We start from the raw sequence: 20,563 nt of genomic DNA, 5'->3' as shown, positions 1-20,563 counted from the left end.
GATATTGTGTAGACTTATTGGAAATACTATGTTAAGATATGGTGTAGACTTATTGGAAATACTATGTAAAGATATTGTGTAGACTTATTGGAAACACTATATAAAGATATGGTGTAGACTTATTGGAAATACTATATAAAGATATGGTGTTTAGCAAGTGATTTTCACAAAACATTACCACTGAATATATATATATACATAAAAAGTGATCATGGTCTTAACTTAAACTGGTGTATTTACTATAGCAAATATTCTTTGATGTATTATTTTATATACCAGGGTAGTAGTTTTTACAAATAATTATGATGATTAATTTGTTCATTTGGCTGTCTGTAAAAAATCCAAAAGTTAAGACACAAAACTTCATTAAGAGCATTTTAATCACAGCATACATTAATGTTTGGCACAGAATTAGTATAAACCATGGTATATATTCTTATATTTTATGCTGTATATCTTTTATTCTTTGAAAACATATCTTAGATAACACAGCAATAAATCTAATTTTGGCAAGTTCAAATCGTTTTTTTTTCTACAAATATTAAAACAAAATCAATACTCAAAACATATTGAGAAACCATAAAATTACATTTTTGAAAATCTTATTGGCATAATAGAAATATTTATAACTTTTATTATTGTATTTTATAACCATGATTACCAGACAAAACAGGCTGTAAAATATTATGATTTGTTCACCCAATGCCCTAGCACATAGTACTCAAATTAATTAAGTTATGATATGGCAGCCCAAAGAATTTCAGGTTTTAAACAGATAATTTTCTGAAAATAGTCTATTTCATTTGCTTTCTTAAAATGCTGAATGAAATTGAGTGTTCCAATGAAACCATCCAAAATAAGGTCCTAACATTTCACTGAAAAGTCTTTTTTTTAAAACAAACTTTCCTTATAAGTATATATTGTCCATAAAAAATCAGATCTGAAGCTTCTTTGGTTAATTTGACCTAAAATAATTCACTCTCAATCTCCACGAGTTATATGATTAAAACTTTTTAATTGGATATAGGAGCAGGTACCCCTTATATAGTAGATATTAATACATGAAAACAATGCATTGAAAAAGTCACTTACAAAGACAATAAAATATATTTGATGCCAATTAAACATCACAAAGCATTAATATATAGCATGTTATTTTTTTGTTAGAAATGACCCAGTAGTTTTAGACTAGAAAGCTCGGTCAGTTTTCTTAGCTGTAAATTGATGTTACGTGAAGGAGCTGAATGTGTACGAGTACTTCCTGAGTGAGACTTGGGTCTCAGGTCTGATCTCTAAATCACTTGTGATACCGATGTCAACGCTTGGCCATTTTGTTCTGATGTTTGAACCAAAGTCTGAGAATCAATTTTCAAGTCATTATCAAAATCCATTGCTGTATGAAAATGTTCCATATTAAATGCTGTGCCCAAAGTTGTTTTAGACCTTCTTTTCATAGGTGAAACACCTTTGGGATAAATACTAGGGCTTTTCATGTGTCCATTGAGCAGTTTTTGTGTGTTTTCTCTATGAATTTTACCATTTATTTCACCACCTTTGTGTTTGTTCTGTGAATCTATAGACAATGGGGAGCCTGATTGGCAAGAGTTTGACATATCCAGCAATCCATTCTGTTCCCGACTTCTCCATGAAGTAGCACTTGAATACATTAGCTGTTTTCTAGTTTTTCCCTCCACACGTAAATTGTTTGTTTTTTGTTGTTGTTCCCTTCCAACTGGAATGCTTACTTGTCTTGGAACTGGTATTCTTATTTTTGACTTATATTCCGATGTTTTTTGAGAGTTTATTGGATTATGCACATTTGAATATCTCTGTATATGATTAGTCGTTGGCATCTTAGTTGGTGATTTGATTGGTCCAATTACTGTGTCGGACCTGGATATTTTCAGCTGAAAAAAAACAAAGGAAATTTAGTTAGACAAAGAAACATCAGTTGATCACATAAATTTTATTTGAAGTTTGGTAGATAGTTGTCTAGTTGGCAATCATACCACATCTCATTATTCTTATATCATTCTACTATGTATAATACCAAAACAATCCTTTGTTTTAATAGCTAACATCATGGTACCCAAATTGCACAGAGTACCCAAATTGCATCTATTTAGCAAAAAAAGCAGCGGAAATTGTACAAGTTTTCCAAGAGACTAAACAATTTGTTCATTTAAGATTTGATACTATGCATGTCTTTCAACATGGGTAAATATATTTAGATATACACAAAACTTTCACAGTATGTATCTTCAGATGGAGTGTTTACTAAAAAGGTAAAATGTTAAGAAACGTCAACATGCGATGTCATCAAAGCGTAATCTTTTTTAAATCAGGAAATAAACTATGTTACAAGCATCCATTTCTTAAAAATTGAAGAGTAAGCATGGACTTATATCCAATTGATCAAAATATTTGAAAAAAATAAACAAAAGATCTGTTCTTCGACGTATGACGATGAAAATTTAAGCATGGATGCAACTTGGGTACTCCTGAGATTACAGAATCATTGATCGTTTGGAGGTCTGATGAGTTCAGGCCAATTTTTCTTTGATTCGATATGAATTAAAAAAAAAAATTGGTGAAACTATATTGTAAATAATAATACGTACATCTACAAAATAAACCCATAAAGGAAACTTTTGTCTGGAGCAAACATAAACGTAGGTTAAAAAACTGTCAAAATAGGTGCAATTTGGGAATCCTCACGTTATGTACTATGTAGTGATCTGTAGTGAGATACAAAGGTTTAATTGGATTTATATGAAATGGATTTCAAACAGTACAAGAAAATAAAGTTTAAACATTTGACTCTAAACTTTGATATACCATGTTTAAAAAGAAATTAAATTTTCTAAAATAAGTTCGTCTTTTACTTCTACTTTAAAGTCCTGTTTTCCTGCCTTTTTGAATACCCTTGATAACCTATTCTATGATATTCTTCATCTTGAAACTGCAGAAGATATGCCTACTTGCTAAATCTCCCCGGATTGAAAAGAATGCATCATACAAGAAATAAACATGTATAAAAGAAGATGTTAAAGCCTAATTTGCTTGGCCTATATAACACATTGTGTTTAGAATAAGGTAGAAATTAGAAATTAATGAAGTGAGTTAGATCATGTGGCAGCTATTGAGTGCTGAAGAAAAAGATAGAGAGAACAAAAGACAGAAAACCTTCTTTCTCTACTGTTAAATCTAAGAAATGCAAAGGAAAAAAATAGGAAATTTGATCTTAAATTTTCATCCAGGACACTACAAATCTTTTAAAATTTAATAAGAAATTTGAGTTTTTCGGTTATTTCTATTATATGATTAATATAAATAAATACTTGGTGAGTTTAAGAAGTAAGAGTTAGGGTGCAATGTTTGAGAAGAAGATCCATACAAACCTTCTGTCTCCACACAAAGCTGGGCATACGTTTCTGTATAATCAGAATAAATAAAATATATACCTGCATGCATACCTTTAGTTAGCCACTTTATAAATGTGCAAAGGAATAAACACTTTTTTGGTGGACACAGACACATTCTAGATATCAACATCAACATATGGCATTATCTTGAAATAACTAGCTAGTACATGTAGAAAATGTATATTGGATTTTCTTGACGTAATATTCACATGAGATATTTTGAAAAAATAGCTCTAACCAAAAAATCCCTTGATTTACAACATTTTGCCAAAGATTTAGCTTTAACCTGCTCTACATGTCTCCCTGGACCTGAATTCTAGCCAAGTAAGAATTTTGTTTTAGATCTGCTTATGTGATTTATCTCATTTCATTTTTTCTAATAATTTTTGTAATCTTAACTCAGTGACATCTGATGTAGTTAACAAAATCAAATGTATAACAAAAACATTGATTCATGAATCATACAGATCTAAAATCCAAATGTATTTAAACAAAGGCATATCATTAAAATTCAAACTGTAATCAAATTTGAGACTTGTAAATATTGAAGTTTGGTATAAATTGCATCAAGTTTCCATTTTATCCATAATTATAAAGCATGCATGGGTCATTCAAAACTGATAAGCTGATTAAAAATTCCTGGTTCCATTAGATTTATGTGCAGGTATCGATGCCCTTTTTGGTTTCAATATATAAACTACCATTAAGGTCCATTTAAGTTAGTCAGGTGTCAATTTGAATATTCCAACTTGTTATGGAGATACAATGTAAAAACTAAATAAATTTAGTCATGTACACTTTTGTAGAGCTCAAATTTCTATAAGCATAAAAATTTCATAACAATGCCTAATCTTTTACTGCCCTGGTGCTTAAAATTATGTAATAAGTTAAGTAGTCGCAGACAAACTGATAATTGTATATTGGATTGCATGGCCTTGTCGAGTTCTGCCATTGGTTTAGTTCTACTGTCAGTCAGTGTGGTCATAGTTTCTGCGACACACTGATTAACCCAGGTAAGTCTGTCTCATCTGACAACGTTAACTTAACTGATATCACAACTTTACAGAAACGGAAATTAGAAAATTTGCGGTAATTTCCTATCGGCTAATCTTGTATATCATACAAAACAAATGAGTAGGAATTGAATAGGAAGCCATTATCAACTGATTGCCAAACAGTAAAAAACAGATCACACCTTTAAAAGATCAATGGAGTAAATAACCGTAATTGTCCGGGTATCGGTGGGGAATCGAAAACATGCTTAAATGACGTTAAATCTTTATAATTAGAGGCAAGTCAACTGTTAATGTTTACACATATTTGTATCAATAATTCAATAATTTTTTCCAACTGAAAAAATGTTTTGAATGTTATCCTAAACAGAAATTAGTTTTTGGCGGAGTATTATAATTCAGTTACTATAACGTTTGTATGTGATATTGTTAAATCACAATATTGTTTCACTAATCTTTATAAAGATAAAAATTTATAAATTATTAAATATTCATGTATCTAAAAATCCAGCTTGTATTCACTGATCTGAGAAAGGTATTGTCCATATTTGATAACTATCAGGAAATATTTAAGGATGGCATGTAAAATTCATTTTTCAATTATATGGGTATTGTTTTTATCATAAAAAATCTAAAATTATTATGAATTTGTTTATCAAAGAACAAAATTATTCTAAATAAATGAAATTGTATTAAGCAGTAAAGGATGCATGTTCATTAACCGAGTTTAATTGTCAAATGGAAATAAGTATACTCAAGAGGCCAAAAATAGTTCAGAGCTCCCAAGAGGCAAAAAGTAGGTCAAAACTAAAGCGGGCATGACTACTGTCATTTATTGATTCATTTTAACTGAAAACACCAAATTGAGAGAGCTAAACTGCTAATTATAAAATATATTAAGATTCAATTAAGCTGGGCTTTATTTATATCAATATCTTAACAGTATGTTTTCAAAACATTTCCAGAGAAAATATATTCTATGGAATGACTTAATATAAACAAAGGATCCTGCTATTAGAAACTTTATTGAAATAGTATTAAAATTGTATGAATTGTTTTACATTGTCTTTCGGGTCTTTTATAGCTGACTATGTGGTATGGGCTTTGCTCATTGTTGAAGGCCATACAGTGACCTATAGTTGTTAATTTCTGTGTCATTTTGGTCTCTAATGGAGAGTTGTCTCATTGGCCATCATACCACATCTTCTTTTTTATAACACAGCTTTAAAACAATTTGTATTACCATCAAATATTTAATTTATGCTTAAATAATCCCTTTTATTAATCAGTCAAAGTATTTAATAGAATTTCATAGGAGACTAAAATGTAAAAGTAGCTTTTTTTCTTTTTTTCTTGGCAATTTGCCTTGTAAAACAATATGCTCTCATGAAATAATACTAAAAATACAATGTGTGATGCAAGTGACAAGTTTTAACATTGATGTCAACTCAATGACACAAGGGTAATACCAGGGCTCTGAAAATCAATTTTCTACCAAAAACTTCAATTTAAGTGTAGAATTGCAAATATAATTGTGTAGGACGAGTTAATTAACAGATTGGTGATACATGTGATTAAGTTTCAATGACCAATAATTGAATCCAATTGTCAAGAGAAGATTGGAATTAAATTAACGAGTCAATATAACTCAGTTTTGAATTTCAACACTTCTTTTCAAATTTTAATCACTAAATGGCTAAACACATCAAATCATGTTTACAGTACAAAGCATTTAAAATCATTATCCCTGACTCTAATTACTGGACAAAGTTATAAAGGATTTCAAATCAAGTCAATATTTATAATTCTAGGTTATTTCAACTTTAAAAGGTTAAATTCACAATAAAATCAGGGAATTTAACATCATATATTTTTTTATTTCGTCTTAAACAAATGAACCACAGTAGCAACAGTTAAATACTAGGGAATAATACAAACAAAATTTAAGAAATAAAACCAACTAATTTATACCATACAATTAGTAAAAAAAATTTGAATATAAATAAATACATTTATATGTATATTCATGCAGAATATATATGTCAATTGAAGATATTTAACCTATTTCCTGGCATTATTTATGAATCCCGTAACCATACATGCAAAAAAAATAAAAGTCCCCATCACCTTACTGTGCAGTGGTAGTTTTGCTTTTTTAAAAAGATAGATGTTAAACCACAACTTACTCCAAAATCAGCATCCCCTTTCTTGGGAATACTGTTTGATTGTTTAACTGGCCATCTTCCATCATCCAATGAGTAATATTCGGCTAAAGCACTTTCTACACTGCGATGAGATTTGGTAACAGACAATCTGTCCCTCATTGCCAAATTCAAAATAGCTGTATCACTGTGGCGACCAGATTTTTGAATTGGACTATCAATAATTCTACCATTGTCCAAAGTAGGTGAAGACTTTTCTGAAGATCTGGTAAAAAGTTTGTCTCTCAATTTATTGTCTGAACATAATTTGCTGACAGGGGACTCAATAAAAGTTTGGCCAGTTTCATTTATCAAATTTGCCCGAACAATTTTCTCCTGCGATTTTAAGTCATGTATTGTTTTAATAACTTCTAATTCTGTTAAATCAATTTGTTTACAACTAAAGTTTGTATTTTCTCTAGGTAGCGTGTAATTTTCAGCGTTTGTTTTACTGAACTGCACGACTGACGATGGCTGTTCTTTGAGTGCATTTGTTTTCTGTCTATCAAAGAATAACGGATAACGTGACACAGACTTTTGTGACGGAGTATTAGCAAGCTTATCTACACGATCATCGTCTATATTGTCTAATTTAGCAAGAATACGACTAGAATGTAACGCTCCATCACTTTCCGACTCTGAACTACTGAATGGTATTGGAGAAGTTGAAGCGTCTATAAAATGAGGTTTTGCCTCTGATGGCATCTGTATAACAAGTCTTGATCTGTCTGTCTCTTGTTTCTCCTGAACAGTTTGCTGCCATTTCTGTTCACTAGATAAGGAAGGACTGTTGACTAAACCTGTGGTCAATAAAGAAATTAAATTCAATAGTCACCCCATTATAGTTATATATATATATATATGTATACACCCCATTATAGTTATATATATATATATGTATACACCCCATTATAGTTATATATATATATGTATACTAACTTAAACTGTAGCCAATATGACAAAATAAAGAATAATATCAAAATTTCTTAACTTTGTCTCCCATCATTATGCCTGAAGTCAACAAGAATGAGTACAAAGAATAAAGATGCCCCACTCACACTATCATTTTTCCATGTAAAGTGGATTGTGAAATTCAGGTAATAACTCTAATTTGAAAATTAGAAAGATAATATCATAGGGAACATGTGTACAAAGTTTCAAGTTGATTGGACTTCAACTTCAGCAAAAACTACATTTACTAATTTTTTTTAACATGAAGCGGGACAGATAGATGAATGGACAGACAAAAAACCTATAGAACAAACAGACGCACAGACTTAAAAAACATCATGACATATTAACTTAATAAAATTAATAAAATATTAAAAAGTCTCAACAATCATACCACATCTCAGTATTTTTCATGTAAGTTTCAAAATGGGAATAGTGCTTAACAGATACAAAAAGTGCTAACACAATACAAATTGTTACTATTTAGCTACTGATCAAATATCAAGTCTTTCTGTTCAGTAGTTTCTCAGAAAAGTGTGACACCATACTATCAGTTAGATGAATGGTAGGACTCACTATTTAATAACAAATCAATCAAAAAGATCTATAATGCACACACAAGACATTGACTACATACGTTTGTGTAATAATTCTTCTGGATATTCGACTGTTACAGATAGGACAACCTCACCATCTAATGCTGTTTCCCTGGGGGCAATATTTGGTAACCTTTCTTTAAAATCATCCTCACTTTCTTCTGAAGTATCGTCACTATCCTACAACACCAAGATTTATAGTCTGAGAGTTCTGAAGTACAATATTTACAAGTCTATCTTAAATTTAATATATAAAACTGTCACAAAAACATCTTCCTTCTGTTTTGTCTTCTTTTCTGTTATGTATCATAGGGTTTGATCAAAAGAAACACATCTTAAAAAAATTATAAAACAGTATTTTCATTGGTTAATGTAAAAATTAACAAAGCATACTGTGTAAAGCAGAACAGAATGCAAACAGATCCTTGTTGGAGATACATTGACACAGGACATGTATTCTAATCTTCTTACAGCAATTTGCCGTCTTAGAATCTAATGCATTCTGGTTAATATTTTCAAAAGCGTACACCAAAACGTTGCGATTGGTTTAAAAAGTTATAAACAATGGAAATTCATTCAATGTAGTAACGTTATTTTCATTTTGGTGTACAAACAATAAGATTACCCATAGTCCTTTAGATGCTGAAAAGGCAAATTCCAATATATATTTCAGTTAAATCAGCTATCAATCATATTCAAGGGACCTAATCTTGAATTCTGTTTTAGAGGTCTTACTTACAACAAAGCTAGTGAACTTAAATGGTAAAGCTGAAATCAACAATTAAAGTTTTATTTGCTAGCATAACTTGAATTATATATGTCTTAAATGATCATGATGTGTTGATATCTTCTAAAGTTTGCATATATCATTTCATCATCTTGTATCCTCTAATTCTAAACAGTTGGCCTTGCATTATATAAATGTATGAATACTCAGATGGCCAACAAATACAAGTGTTTGTGCAAGGACTTCTAACTGTTAATCTATTCCTATATATGATAAAATACCCACTATTATAAATAGCAATTATCAACAAATAGCAAACAATGCTATATGCACTTATGGATTTTAGCCTAATATAATACAACTGAAAACATACAAGTGTTAACAAAGTTTTTGGATTTGGTCAGCTCTCTGTTTAATTATCAAGAGTTCCTTTGACAAAATCCAAACAGGAGCCCAGGTTGGCCTAACATTTTTCCACTTGTTAAAATTTCCCAAATGTTCAAAAGATCTGCAATTAAGTTTCTTAAATGCAAAAAGCATTGATGAGTTTTTTTCTTGTTTCAAAATCCAAGTTCATTCAAAGGAACATTTTTCTATTTTATCTGAATTGCAAAATAAATATTTAAAATAATTGAAATAAACCTTGTGTCTGTGTCTTCCATTAACATCTACCATTTTGCCTAATTGTATCTCAACTTCCGTTATATCTGATTTTCCGTCAGTGTAATAGGGAACAGGATCTGTATAAGATAAAATATTTTTCATTTTGTGATGGCATATATTTTATAGTTTAATATTTTTTACACTCAGGAGGAATAAAAGCTTGACATAAAGACACCTATGGAGCAGGATCTGCTTACCTGTCTGGAGCACCTGAGATCACCCCCAGTTTTTGGTGGGGTTCGTGTTGCTTAGTCTTTAGTTTCTATTTTGTGTGTTGTGTAATATTATTCGTTTGTTTTGGGTTTTTTTTTCAGGCATAGCGTTATCAGTTTATTTTCAATCTATGAGTTTAAATGTGGTATCTTTCATCTCTCCTCTGTATATTGTTAATGACTGTTGTCTTCTATTAAAATATCTATAGGTTGTGTTATTTGTGGGTTGCTTCATGTAGTCATATATCTAAAAGTTCTTTCTTACATACATTTGTCAGGCAAGCCATTCAAAACATACATCATCACACAATGATGACAATCTGAAATTCTGTCATTGAGGATGTTGAATGAAAATAAAATAGCTTCTTTATCAAATGCTCTATTTCAATAGGTCCATTCTTGGGTATCATATATAATATGTATCAAATATTTATGATTAACTGAACCTTGAGACTAAACGATTTTAAAACTATACTAATACTAACACTACAATGACAAATGTGAACACAATGAAGTGTAATTTCCAATAACACAGCAGCTACTAACCCAAGTTAAATAAGGTAGACATCTAGAGTTATCATATTTTCTTCTTTTTGAAATCAAACCCAAATTCTCTAGAACAAATAATGGCAATGTCCCTATCCATCATTAGTATAAATATGACAAAGTGCAAATGTTTTGCAATTGGAAAGCAAAAAATCAAGGGCAGTGTGAATCAGATGTCGATATTAAAAAAATATTGAAGATCTGTTACATTACATATTACCATCTATGTCCAATACAAAAGAAATGACTCATGATACAAAAGTCCTAACATCATCATGGGGAAAAAAAAGACAAACAACATTATACAACACAACTTACAAAACCATAGATTTAGAGCAACCATCAAGAACCCCTCCAAATACCAGGGCTAATTTCAAGTGTTCCAGAAGTATGAATTGATCCTGCTCAATATGTGGCACCAGATATAATGATCAAACATAATTTTGTATACAATTATAATAATCTGTCATTGTTTTAAACATTCTATCAAACATAAAGCTATTTCTTTTTTATGATTCTATTCCTTGCTATTTCCTAATGGTTTTCCCTAAATATGAATAAAGGAACATTGAGTCCATAATTGCTAATAGCTGTGTCTATACACTGGTTGTCATAGCTATGGCAATACACTGGTTGTCATGACAATAGAATATTTACCTGGTATCCCAGTCAATGCTACAGCATGCCAGGAGCCACAGCTGATAGTAGTGACAGTCTTTAGACCAGTATTTACACAGAATGGTGTCCAGATCTTAAAAGAGGTTGGTCTGTTAGGTAATATACAATGGCTATTTTTACCCCACATGTACAGCTTGCCATTTTCTGTGGATAGAAAACATTTTTTAATCACAAGTTACTTGACATGTTGGACATTCATTAGCTGTGAACTAGTTTCAGTGAGAAAAAAATTCTTTCTCTATTATATATATTTTAAGAAATCTGTAATGATGAGCATAAAGATAAAATATTCTTATGTTTGGTACACAAGTATGACAGGTGACCCATAATTGTTAATTTTCGTGTCATCTGGTCTCTTGTGGAGAGTTGTCTCATTGGCAATCATACCACATCTTATCATTAAACGTAAATTTACAAAAATAATCTTTGAAAAAGTGAAAGTAAAATGAAATTTAAAGAATAAGCTATTATGGATGCTTAGGCCTAAAATTTGAAAACCAAGGATGTATAAAAACTTGAATAAGGGTCACCTGACGAATTCCTGTGTCTTGACATATTTTGTTTAACATTTTATTACTATAAACAATTGCTTTCTACCAAAATTTCCCCCACAAAAAACACCAAAATATCAGTAAAACTTGTTTTTCAATAGAGATAACTTCTATCTATAGGGATCTATTGACAATTTAAGTCAAATTTCCTTATTAGTAGTTCTTATTTTGCTGATCATTATAACTATATTCATAAAATCATTCTCAGAGTGTTTCTACTGTATTTTTCACAATACAATGCAAAAAAAGGTTAAAAATTGAACAATAATCCTATAAGGGTTCTTGTTGATTAACTATACAAAAAATACTATTTATAAAAAATAAATTTCAAAATTAGACAAAACTGTGAAATTTGATTCAAGCTAAGGCATCTGATTAGGTTGTCAGATTTTTCTGACTACTCCCTGGGATGTATACAGCCCTGGTTATCATTTCAACCATTTGTCAGGTTTTCTCTAGCTGATAGAGTTTTTGAGATAAAAGCCAAAAACTATAACTCCCCAATATTCTGTTTTAGTAACAGCAGTCAGATTGTTGCTTGATCCAATCCCCAGATACAAATTTTGAAATAGATTCCCTGACTGAAAGCATATTTTGAAAACTTCTAGAGCAGTAATGATGTGGTTACAATGGCAAGAGATCAAAGAACCCTCCAGATCAATTGAGCTTTAACAGGTATGGTTACTAAGGATTCATTTTTTTTTTCATGGGAATAATTTTCGTGTATTGAGGAAAACTTGCATTTTCGTGGATATTTGATATCATGGTTTTACCAATTCAATGTCTGTGTACAATGTCTAAAGAAAAAGGAGTAGGGCCATTAAGGTCTGGTTTTGGCCAAGAAAATAAATTGCAGGTCAACTATTTCAAACTTGCACAGTCATAATCACGTCATAGTATGTACTGACATGTTTTCTCTAAAATGATGAATACTTTAGAATTTATGCAGTTTTTCATCGTTATTTCTATTGTGGAAACATCATGCGCAGCCAAGAAACAACAAAATAATTTAAGAGAAGCTTTATTATGACTATTAAAATAATCTCGCCAAATACAAAGTTGTTTCTTGGCTGCGCACATACTTTTCCAATCTAAATTATACTTAGAATTTAATGAAAAACAAAGGAAATCAAGAAATTTTTTAAAGTATGCAAATTTTGTCATGGCTTGTTGTCATGTTAACTCGATCAATGTGAAATTTCTTTTTATTTTCTGAATATCTAATACCTTGGTCTAGTTTGGACAAATTTAAGAATATGTATGATAACTTTTAAATTTCCATTAATAGTTGGCCTAATAAGGGCCTTATTGCTCCCACTACTTTGTTATTCGTTGAACATTTAAGTTCATGGTTCACCAAAACCCACGAAATCCACAAAAAATGGTATCTAGTGATTATTAATGAATCCACATTATATTGGAAAAGACTATATTAGTTTGATTAACTTGTGTCTCATCCCTTTTGCATATATTTTGAGCTAATAAAATATGTTTAAACTAAACTAAATAGCACTGACTATTGAACTGATGATATCCTCAGGGAAAAAACTTTACACATTCAAAGGTTTTAAATGATCTAAACTTAATGTAGCTTTCTACCTTCTGATGTTATGCAGATTAAATATAAATAAGAAATAAAATATGTAAGTACAATACAATGGAGCATGAATTCTACACAGCCATATAATTTTATGACATACCGGTAGTTAGTTAATGAGGAAATTAAAAATTAATAATAAAACCTTTTCCAAAAGCAAAAGAATAATGCTTGTTTAAGTAGCATAACAGCACATTTTAAATGATGTAAATAAAGTTTTTATCTTAAATCCCAAACGACCCATAAAATAATCTATAAAATTTTATTTTCTAAACTAACTAGGATTCCACTAGTAATGGCGAATGTAGGGGAAAGAGCTCAGTACCAAACTAACTTTTAATTAAAGATGTCTATTTCAGAAACTACCAACCATGAAACAAGATTTTATAGTTCTACTACATTTAATCATTAATTATACAGATCTGTGGTGATTGAGCTCGAAAATCTATCAAACAGAAATCAGATATAAAAAGGACAGAAATAAGATAATAATTATTTAGAAAATGTCAATTTATGAAATATAAAACTGCTTGCCATTTTGAAATCATTAAATATAAATGCAGTGATGTTTGGGGATTGATTTTAAAGGTGCAGTTAGGAACATCATTTAATTGCTACCACGATACGGACTCAATAAAATACAAAACCTCTTAAGTGAAAGGTTGTATACACCAGTATTGTATATCTGACTAAAAACAAATGAGGTGTGCAAATAAAGGATCTTGATAAATTGCTTGATAACAGTTCTTCAATAAAAATATCTATAAAACTCTTATTATTACAGCATTTAAAGTGAATATATCAAATGATAAAAGCTTCAAAATGAACATGATTTTTCAATTAGCATAAAGAATATTTTTACTTTGATGATGAGCTAGGAAGCTATGAAATTTCTCAATAAAACTTGAGAAAAATATAATTCTTTTAATAATGAAGAACTTCATAACTTTGAAATTGACTTGTATGACCATTGGTACTTATCACTTTCATACAGTAACTATAAAACAGAAAACAAAGTATAATAGTCGCCAATAAATGCTCTTTAGTTGACTATTTATGGCTGTTCTTTTAGAAATAATAAAATGTTTTTTATATCTTCGAAAACATAGTTTATTCTTAATTCTCAAAAGACCCATTATTCATTTTAAGATTAAACATACACTTGAGCCTGTAATTTTTTCATTATATACAATAGTGAATTTTTGAATTTGATTCTTTTAACAATTAGGATGAATTCTTATGATTGAGATCACACAATTCCAATATAGTTCTGTGTTACATTTAAGGTGGAGAAAAATCTATCAAATAGAAATCAGATATACAAAGGACAGAAATAATATAATAATTATTTAGAAAATGTCAATTTCAAAAATATTAAACTGCTTGCCAATTTGAAATGGTACATTAAAGTAGAAAAGGTTGAATTTGGGCAGTACTATAACATAATTAGAGTTGAGTCTATCTAGAGGGTTAATTTATCATATTTTCATATATTTTTTTAAAAGATCTATGTGCACTCCAATACCACTTGCTTAATAACTAAAACAATATTTATCTATAGTTATCATTTGATTATGGTCTTAAAATAATAAAGAATAAAAATTATATTATTGATAAAAATATAACTCCTCTTTAAATGTACATTTTTCTACATAAAGATTGTTTTACTGTAACAATGAAGACTCAGATGAGGTCATTCTTAAATAAAAATTGTTCATAACAGTGCTTCCCTTTTGCCTAATTGTCTTTCTTTACCAGGATATAATTAAATGCTCAATTAGGTCGGATAATTAAACATTTCCATCCCAAATTAGAGCTGATCTTTTGTTGTCCAGATTTTAATATGGGAAAACATATAACATTTTCCTAAAAATTACAATTTCTACGGCTCATTAGTATGCAAAAAATAATTTGTTTTGGTAAAGTCACGATATTAGAAAAGCCAATTAAATGTTATCCATCAAAGATATTCTTTTGTATTGTTGTCTAATGGTTGAGGATGATCTTGCCATTTAGCCGCTGACAAAAACCTCAGCTGTGACCGCACTGCCGCAAATTGTCTTCGTAACGTTAACACACATCCTATTGAAATAATTAAATAACTCCTTATAATGACAATGGAACCAAACTATCCTCCCAACAGAAATAAAATCAAACTCATTATGCTGATGAAATTTTCTAATTGTGGTCTTTCATCTGAAAATGGATTTAGACATTTTTATAAGACCACAAAACCCACAATAAGATATCCAAAGACATTCTTTTAACAGAAATAACGAAGGCATTTAGAAGAGAAATGCCATATTTTATTTCTCTGATTAATAGTTTTTTATATTACAGAATCAATAATCTAAAAAAGATGATCTCATTGTTAGATATGGTATTGTACAATAATACAGGAAAATTATTCACAAAAATTTGATTTAACATTAATTAAATCTTTTCGTTCATCAGATGGATAAGGAACTTTCTAATTTTGAAGAAATTCTACAGTAATTGTTCTGATATTATAATATAATTAATATCTCTGCAATCTTTTTTACTTCTGTTTGAAAGAAATGGTTGATTAATATCAACAAATTTTCTGTGTTTAGCTATTAGAAACCACAGAACAGAACATTTTATTATCTGGACGAAAAACATCATTGTTAGAATTATACATTTCCAAAGTAAAAAATAACGCCAGGAATATAAACCTAATTGTTAGTTAACAGAACTTTTGTATAATTAATAACAAGACATCAGACAAAAATTCATTTTAATATTTTTCAAATGATTAATTTTGTTTCTGTATTCTAATGGTACCATTATAATGCAATTTCCATATTTTTGATGTTCATGTTGAACAGAAAGTAGTCGTTTATTAAATATTAAGAAGAAATGAAACCTGGGTTGAGGAAAAGTTCGACATCTTATTAATAACTCCATATACTGTTTAATTATTGTGGCTACAAGTTTTTATATTAGGATGTGCTTTAAAGTTATAATACAGACGTAAGCCACACTATTCTTAAAAATTTTAAAAAGTTTTTTATAGTTTGCTCTCATGCTGTACAGTTTATAACAACATTGGATGAGTGTTTACAAATATGTCTAACTCTGCCACATTCTTTGTCTCTGTCCAAAGTTAGGTGCCTTTAATCTTTTTTCTTTTTTTTTTAACAACTGTCAACATTATATATTTATGGTGCCTTTAATCTAGTGTTTTTATTTGTTTGCCGTATTTATTTTTCCATTATTGTTTTCAGCATCAAGCACTCATTTATTTCACATTTTGTCATAGCAGAGCCTTTACTAGGTTTAAATACTATACATAATGGGTTTTGCTCATTGTTGAATGCTGTGTGTTGACCTCTATGTGTTTACATACCCATCATTTGGTCTGCTTTTGGTTTCTAGTAGTGCCATTGACAATCATAATATACATCTCCTAATTTAAGAGCCTAACAGAGTTGATGTTGATGGAAGTGTTTAATGACCTTGACTGGCTATACAGCCCTTTTACGGTTGGCTTCGTGCCTGAAGGCGTTTGGTGGGCGTTTAAATATTTTGATGTGTAACAATGGAAAGTTGGGTTGAAACTGCAACTACTCTTTTAAAGTCACAGTCCCACCCCTTTAACACATGGCCTAAATGTGACATAGGTATTGTAGCATTTATGTATTTATCACTGTACCCCTCCCCTCTCCCCTTTGTAAACACACCATACCTGTGATAGCAGCACTGTAGCATTCTCCAGATGAGATATAGGTGACTTTTCTGTGTAAACTTGAATCTTTGAGTCTTTTAGGTGATGTAATGAATAAGACTTTATCTCCTAGTCCCAACTGACCATCAGCTCCTGATCCCCAAACATAAACAGATCCAGACGCTGAAAATAGATACAGTATTGTCACTCTTTTCTCTGAAATAAATATGTTTATCGCTATTTTGTGCATTTGTCCTTTGATCTTTTTGTGTGATAATTTTCATATCATGCTACTCGTTTGAGATAGAAAATTATCGCTGAAAACTAAGCTAGAAACTAAGCATGCACGTGCCGTTGCTAACGAAATTGACATGTTTTTGACATGAAATTGACAACGTCGTCATAGGTAAAATAGCGATAAAAAGATTATCATTCTTCATCTCAACTCGATTGCCTTTCTCACTTTCGCTGTCCCGGCTCAATTGAGAAAATCAATCTCATTGAGATGATGACGGATAATCTATAAATACCGAAATTTTCATGATTAACAAGTACTTTTCGCATAAAGATTTTTGGTGAAAACAACCACTGCTTCTTTTATTTTATCTTAAGTCTTTTTAACAACCTTTGGTTAAATAGAAACAATAGAACCCTAATTCATTTAACAAAGAAAGAAATATCATCCAAGGGTTTATAAAAATTTATGATATAAGGAAAGAAAACAGAATTAAATTAAACATTTGTGGCATCCTTGCTGCATAGGACTACAAACTAAAGGTATGAAAAAAATGTTGCTATAATCCCTAGAAAATGGATGTTCCCAAAAGTCCTGAAGCAAAACATCTCACTCAATTTATCACCTTGCACCTTGTTCAATCAAAATCTGCATTTGGTAGGCCTTAATCTTAATTGAGTGAATTGAGATGTTAGGACATCTTCTAAATAAACTAAAGATTTTGAGTATGAAAAGAATCAAGAACAATTTACCTGAAGTCTGTACCCAAAGGATATGATTACACAACACTGTATATACTTGATGTGCATGTTAAGAAGTCTGTACCCAAAGGATATGATTACACTGTATATACTTGATGTGCATGTTAGGAAGTCTGTACCCAAAGGATATGATTACACTGTATATACTTGATGTGCATGTTAGGAAGTCTGTACCCAAAGGATATGATTACACTGTATATACTTGATGTGCATGTTAGGAAGTCTGTACCCAAAGGATATGATTACACTGTATATACTTGATGTGCATGTTAGGAAGTCTGTACCCAAAGGATATGATTACACAACACTGTATATACTTGATGTGCATGTTAGGAAGTCTGTACCCAAAGGATATGATTACACTGTATATACTTGATGTGCATGTTAGGAAGTCTGTACCCAAAGGATATGATTACACTGTATATACTTGATGTGCATGTTAGGAAGTCTGTACCCAAAGGATATGATTACACTGTATATACTTGATGTGCATGTTAGGAAGTCTGTACCCAAAGGATATGATTACACTGTATATACTTGATGTGCATGTTAGGAAGTCTGTACCCAAAGGATATGATTACACAACACTGTATATACTTGATGTGCATGTTAGGAAGTCTGTACCCAAAGGATATGATTACACTGTATATACTTGATGTGCATGTTAGGAAGTCTGTACCCAAAGGATATGATTACACTGTATATACTTGATGTGCATGTTAGGAAGTCTGTACCCAAAGGATATGATTACACTGTATATACTTGATGTGCATGTTAGGAAGTCTGTACCCAAAGGATATGATTACACTGTATATACTTGATGTGCATGTTAGGAAGTCTGTACCCAAAGGATATGATTACACTGTATATACTTGATGTGCATGTTAGGAAGTCTGTACCCAAAGGATATGATTACACTGTATATACTTGATGTGCATGTTAGGAAGTCTGTACCCAAAGGATATGATTACACTGTATATACTTGATGTGCATGTTAGGAAGTCTGTACCCAAAGGATATGATTACACTGTATATACTTGATGTGCATGTTAGGAAGTCTGTACCCAAAGGATATGATTACACTGTATATACTTGATGTGCATGTTAGGAAGTCTGTACCCAAAGGATATGATTACACTGTATATACTTGATGTGCATTGACCATTGAGCACAATAAAATAACCATTCTGATGAATACAATCAAGATGGCTATATGCAAATCTTGTCTTGTGGATCATTTTTGCTCTCACCAGACCTTCTCCTTTTACAGTTTTTGATATAAATGGATCTTCAGATTATTAACAATTCTGCCTCTGTCAATTTTTTCTATTAATAGTGGTTGTCAAGGTAATAGAAACAAGAATGTGTCCATAGTACACAGATGCCCCGCTCGCACTATCTTTTTTCACGTTCAGTGGACCGTGAAGATGGGGTCAAAACCTAAATTTGGTATTTAAATTAGAAAGATCATATCATGAGGAACATGTGTACTAAGGTTCAAGTTGATTGGACTTCAGCTTCATCAAAAACTACCTTGACCAAAAACTTTAACCTGAAGCGGGACAGACAGACGAACGAAGGGACACACAGACAGAAAACATAATGCCCTTCTTCTATCGTAGGTGGGGCATAAAAACTAGCATTTTACCCCTATGTTCTATTTTTAGCCAAGTTGGCCATGTTTATTGGCAGGCAGGGTCACCTGCAGACACATATGTAAAAATAAATATCCCAATGATGATTGTGGTCAAGTTTAGATAAAATGTAATATCAAATTTCAGGAGAAGATTTTTGTAGAAGTAAACATGACGGATGCCACGTAATGAAAAAGGTTACTAAAATGATCCATTGGGACTCAGGTGCGTTGGAAAATGATTATACGGTCAAGAGTTAGATGTGCAAGATCTCAATTTGGGAAACTAAAAGTTTTGATCTTTTATCAAGTAAATCAACATCTCTGTAATTTATTGTGACAACCAAGATCTAAATTTGAATTGTCTTACATTGTAATGTAGGACTGCAGTTCAGGGGTAACTCATTTTAATATACAGCTATGATTTGTGTAACACATTTGACAAAACTGTTTTTTTTTAACTTCTAAGTTGGTTGATAAATTGTAATTTCTTTTTCATCCCTTCCAGAAAAATTTGACTTATAAGTAGAGTAACAGTTTACCATATAAAAGGTCAAAAAGTTATTTTCTGCAGATTAAAACATGTCTCGTTTAGCTAATATTTATGTTATGAAGTTCAGGAGCTTAAAGGAAGAAAAAGGTGAAAATAATTGATGAAGCAATTAAAAATCCTGTCATAACATGTGTAACCATAGCCAAAAGGTAGTACATGTTTAATATTCCCAGGAAATGGTCTTTATATACTATTTGATATTAGCTGATTTCAACATGTGAAAATGCATCAGTATAAAATATTGCTTCAAAAAGTAAGATTTCTTTAAATGATTCCATTATCTAATATTACTGATCCCTAAGTAAAACAAAATAAGATTTATATGTATGAGGAGGTGACTGTGATCTTTTTTTAATGTTTTGTCAGCATTCAAACACAGAATCTGATACATGTGACTTTGCAGGGGCTGATCAAGCCATTATTAAAAGGGGGTTCCCAACCCAGGATAAAAGGGGATTCCAACTCTATGTCCCCATTCAAATGCATTGATCGTAAAAAAGGGGGGTACAAACCACCAGAACCTCCCCCTCTGG

At 30.8% G+C, this 20,563-nt stretch overlaps 1 protein-coding gene across 20 annotated transcripts in view; it reads right to left on the bottom strand.

The window, feature by feature from the left end:
- Positions 1-362: 362 nt before the first annotated feature.
- LOC139519165 (uncharacterized) overlaps positions 363-20,563 on the bottom strand; it is a 113,206-nt gene continuing 93,005 nt past the window's right edge. For 14 of the 20 annotated variants that reach the window (XM_071311008.1, XM_071311005.1, XM_071311010.1 and 11 more), the window contains 7 exons: positions 16,870-17,031; positions 10,992-11,156; positions 9,556-9,653; positions 8,228-8,366; positions 6,625-7,439; positions 3,402-3,434; positions 363-1,907 (listed from right to left, as the gene is read on the bottom strand). In XM_071311008.1, coding sequence (XP_071167109.1) covers positions 1,293-1,907; positions 3,402-3,434; positions 6,625-7,439; positions 8,228-8,366; positions 9,556-9,653; positions 10,992-11,156; positions 16,870-17,031 — 2,027 coding nt within the window. In that variant the 3' untranslated portion in view covers positions 363-1,292. The remainder of the gene's footprint in view (positions 1,908-3,401; positions 3,435-6,624; positions 7,440-8,227; positions 8,367-9,555; positions 9,654-10,991; positions 11,157-16,869; positions 17,032-20,563) is intronic. The other 6 variants (XM_071311021.1, XM_071311019.1, XM_071311020.1 and 3 more) reach the window with 1 other exon arrangement.

This window comes from Mytilus edulis, chromosome 4, assembly GCF_963676685.1.
Source record: "Mytilus edulis chromosome 4, xbMytEdul2.2, whole genome shotgun sequence".
Lineage (NCBI taxonomy): Eukaryota > Metazoa > Mollusca > Bivalvia > Mytilida > Mytilidae > Mytilus > Mytilus edulis.
Note: the sequence above shows the minus strand (reverse complement) of the source record. Positions and strands in the feature narration are given on the sequence as shown.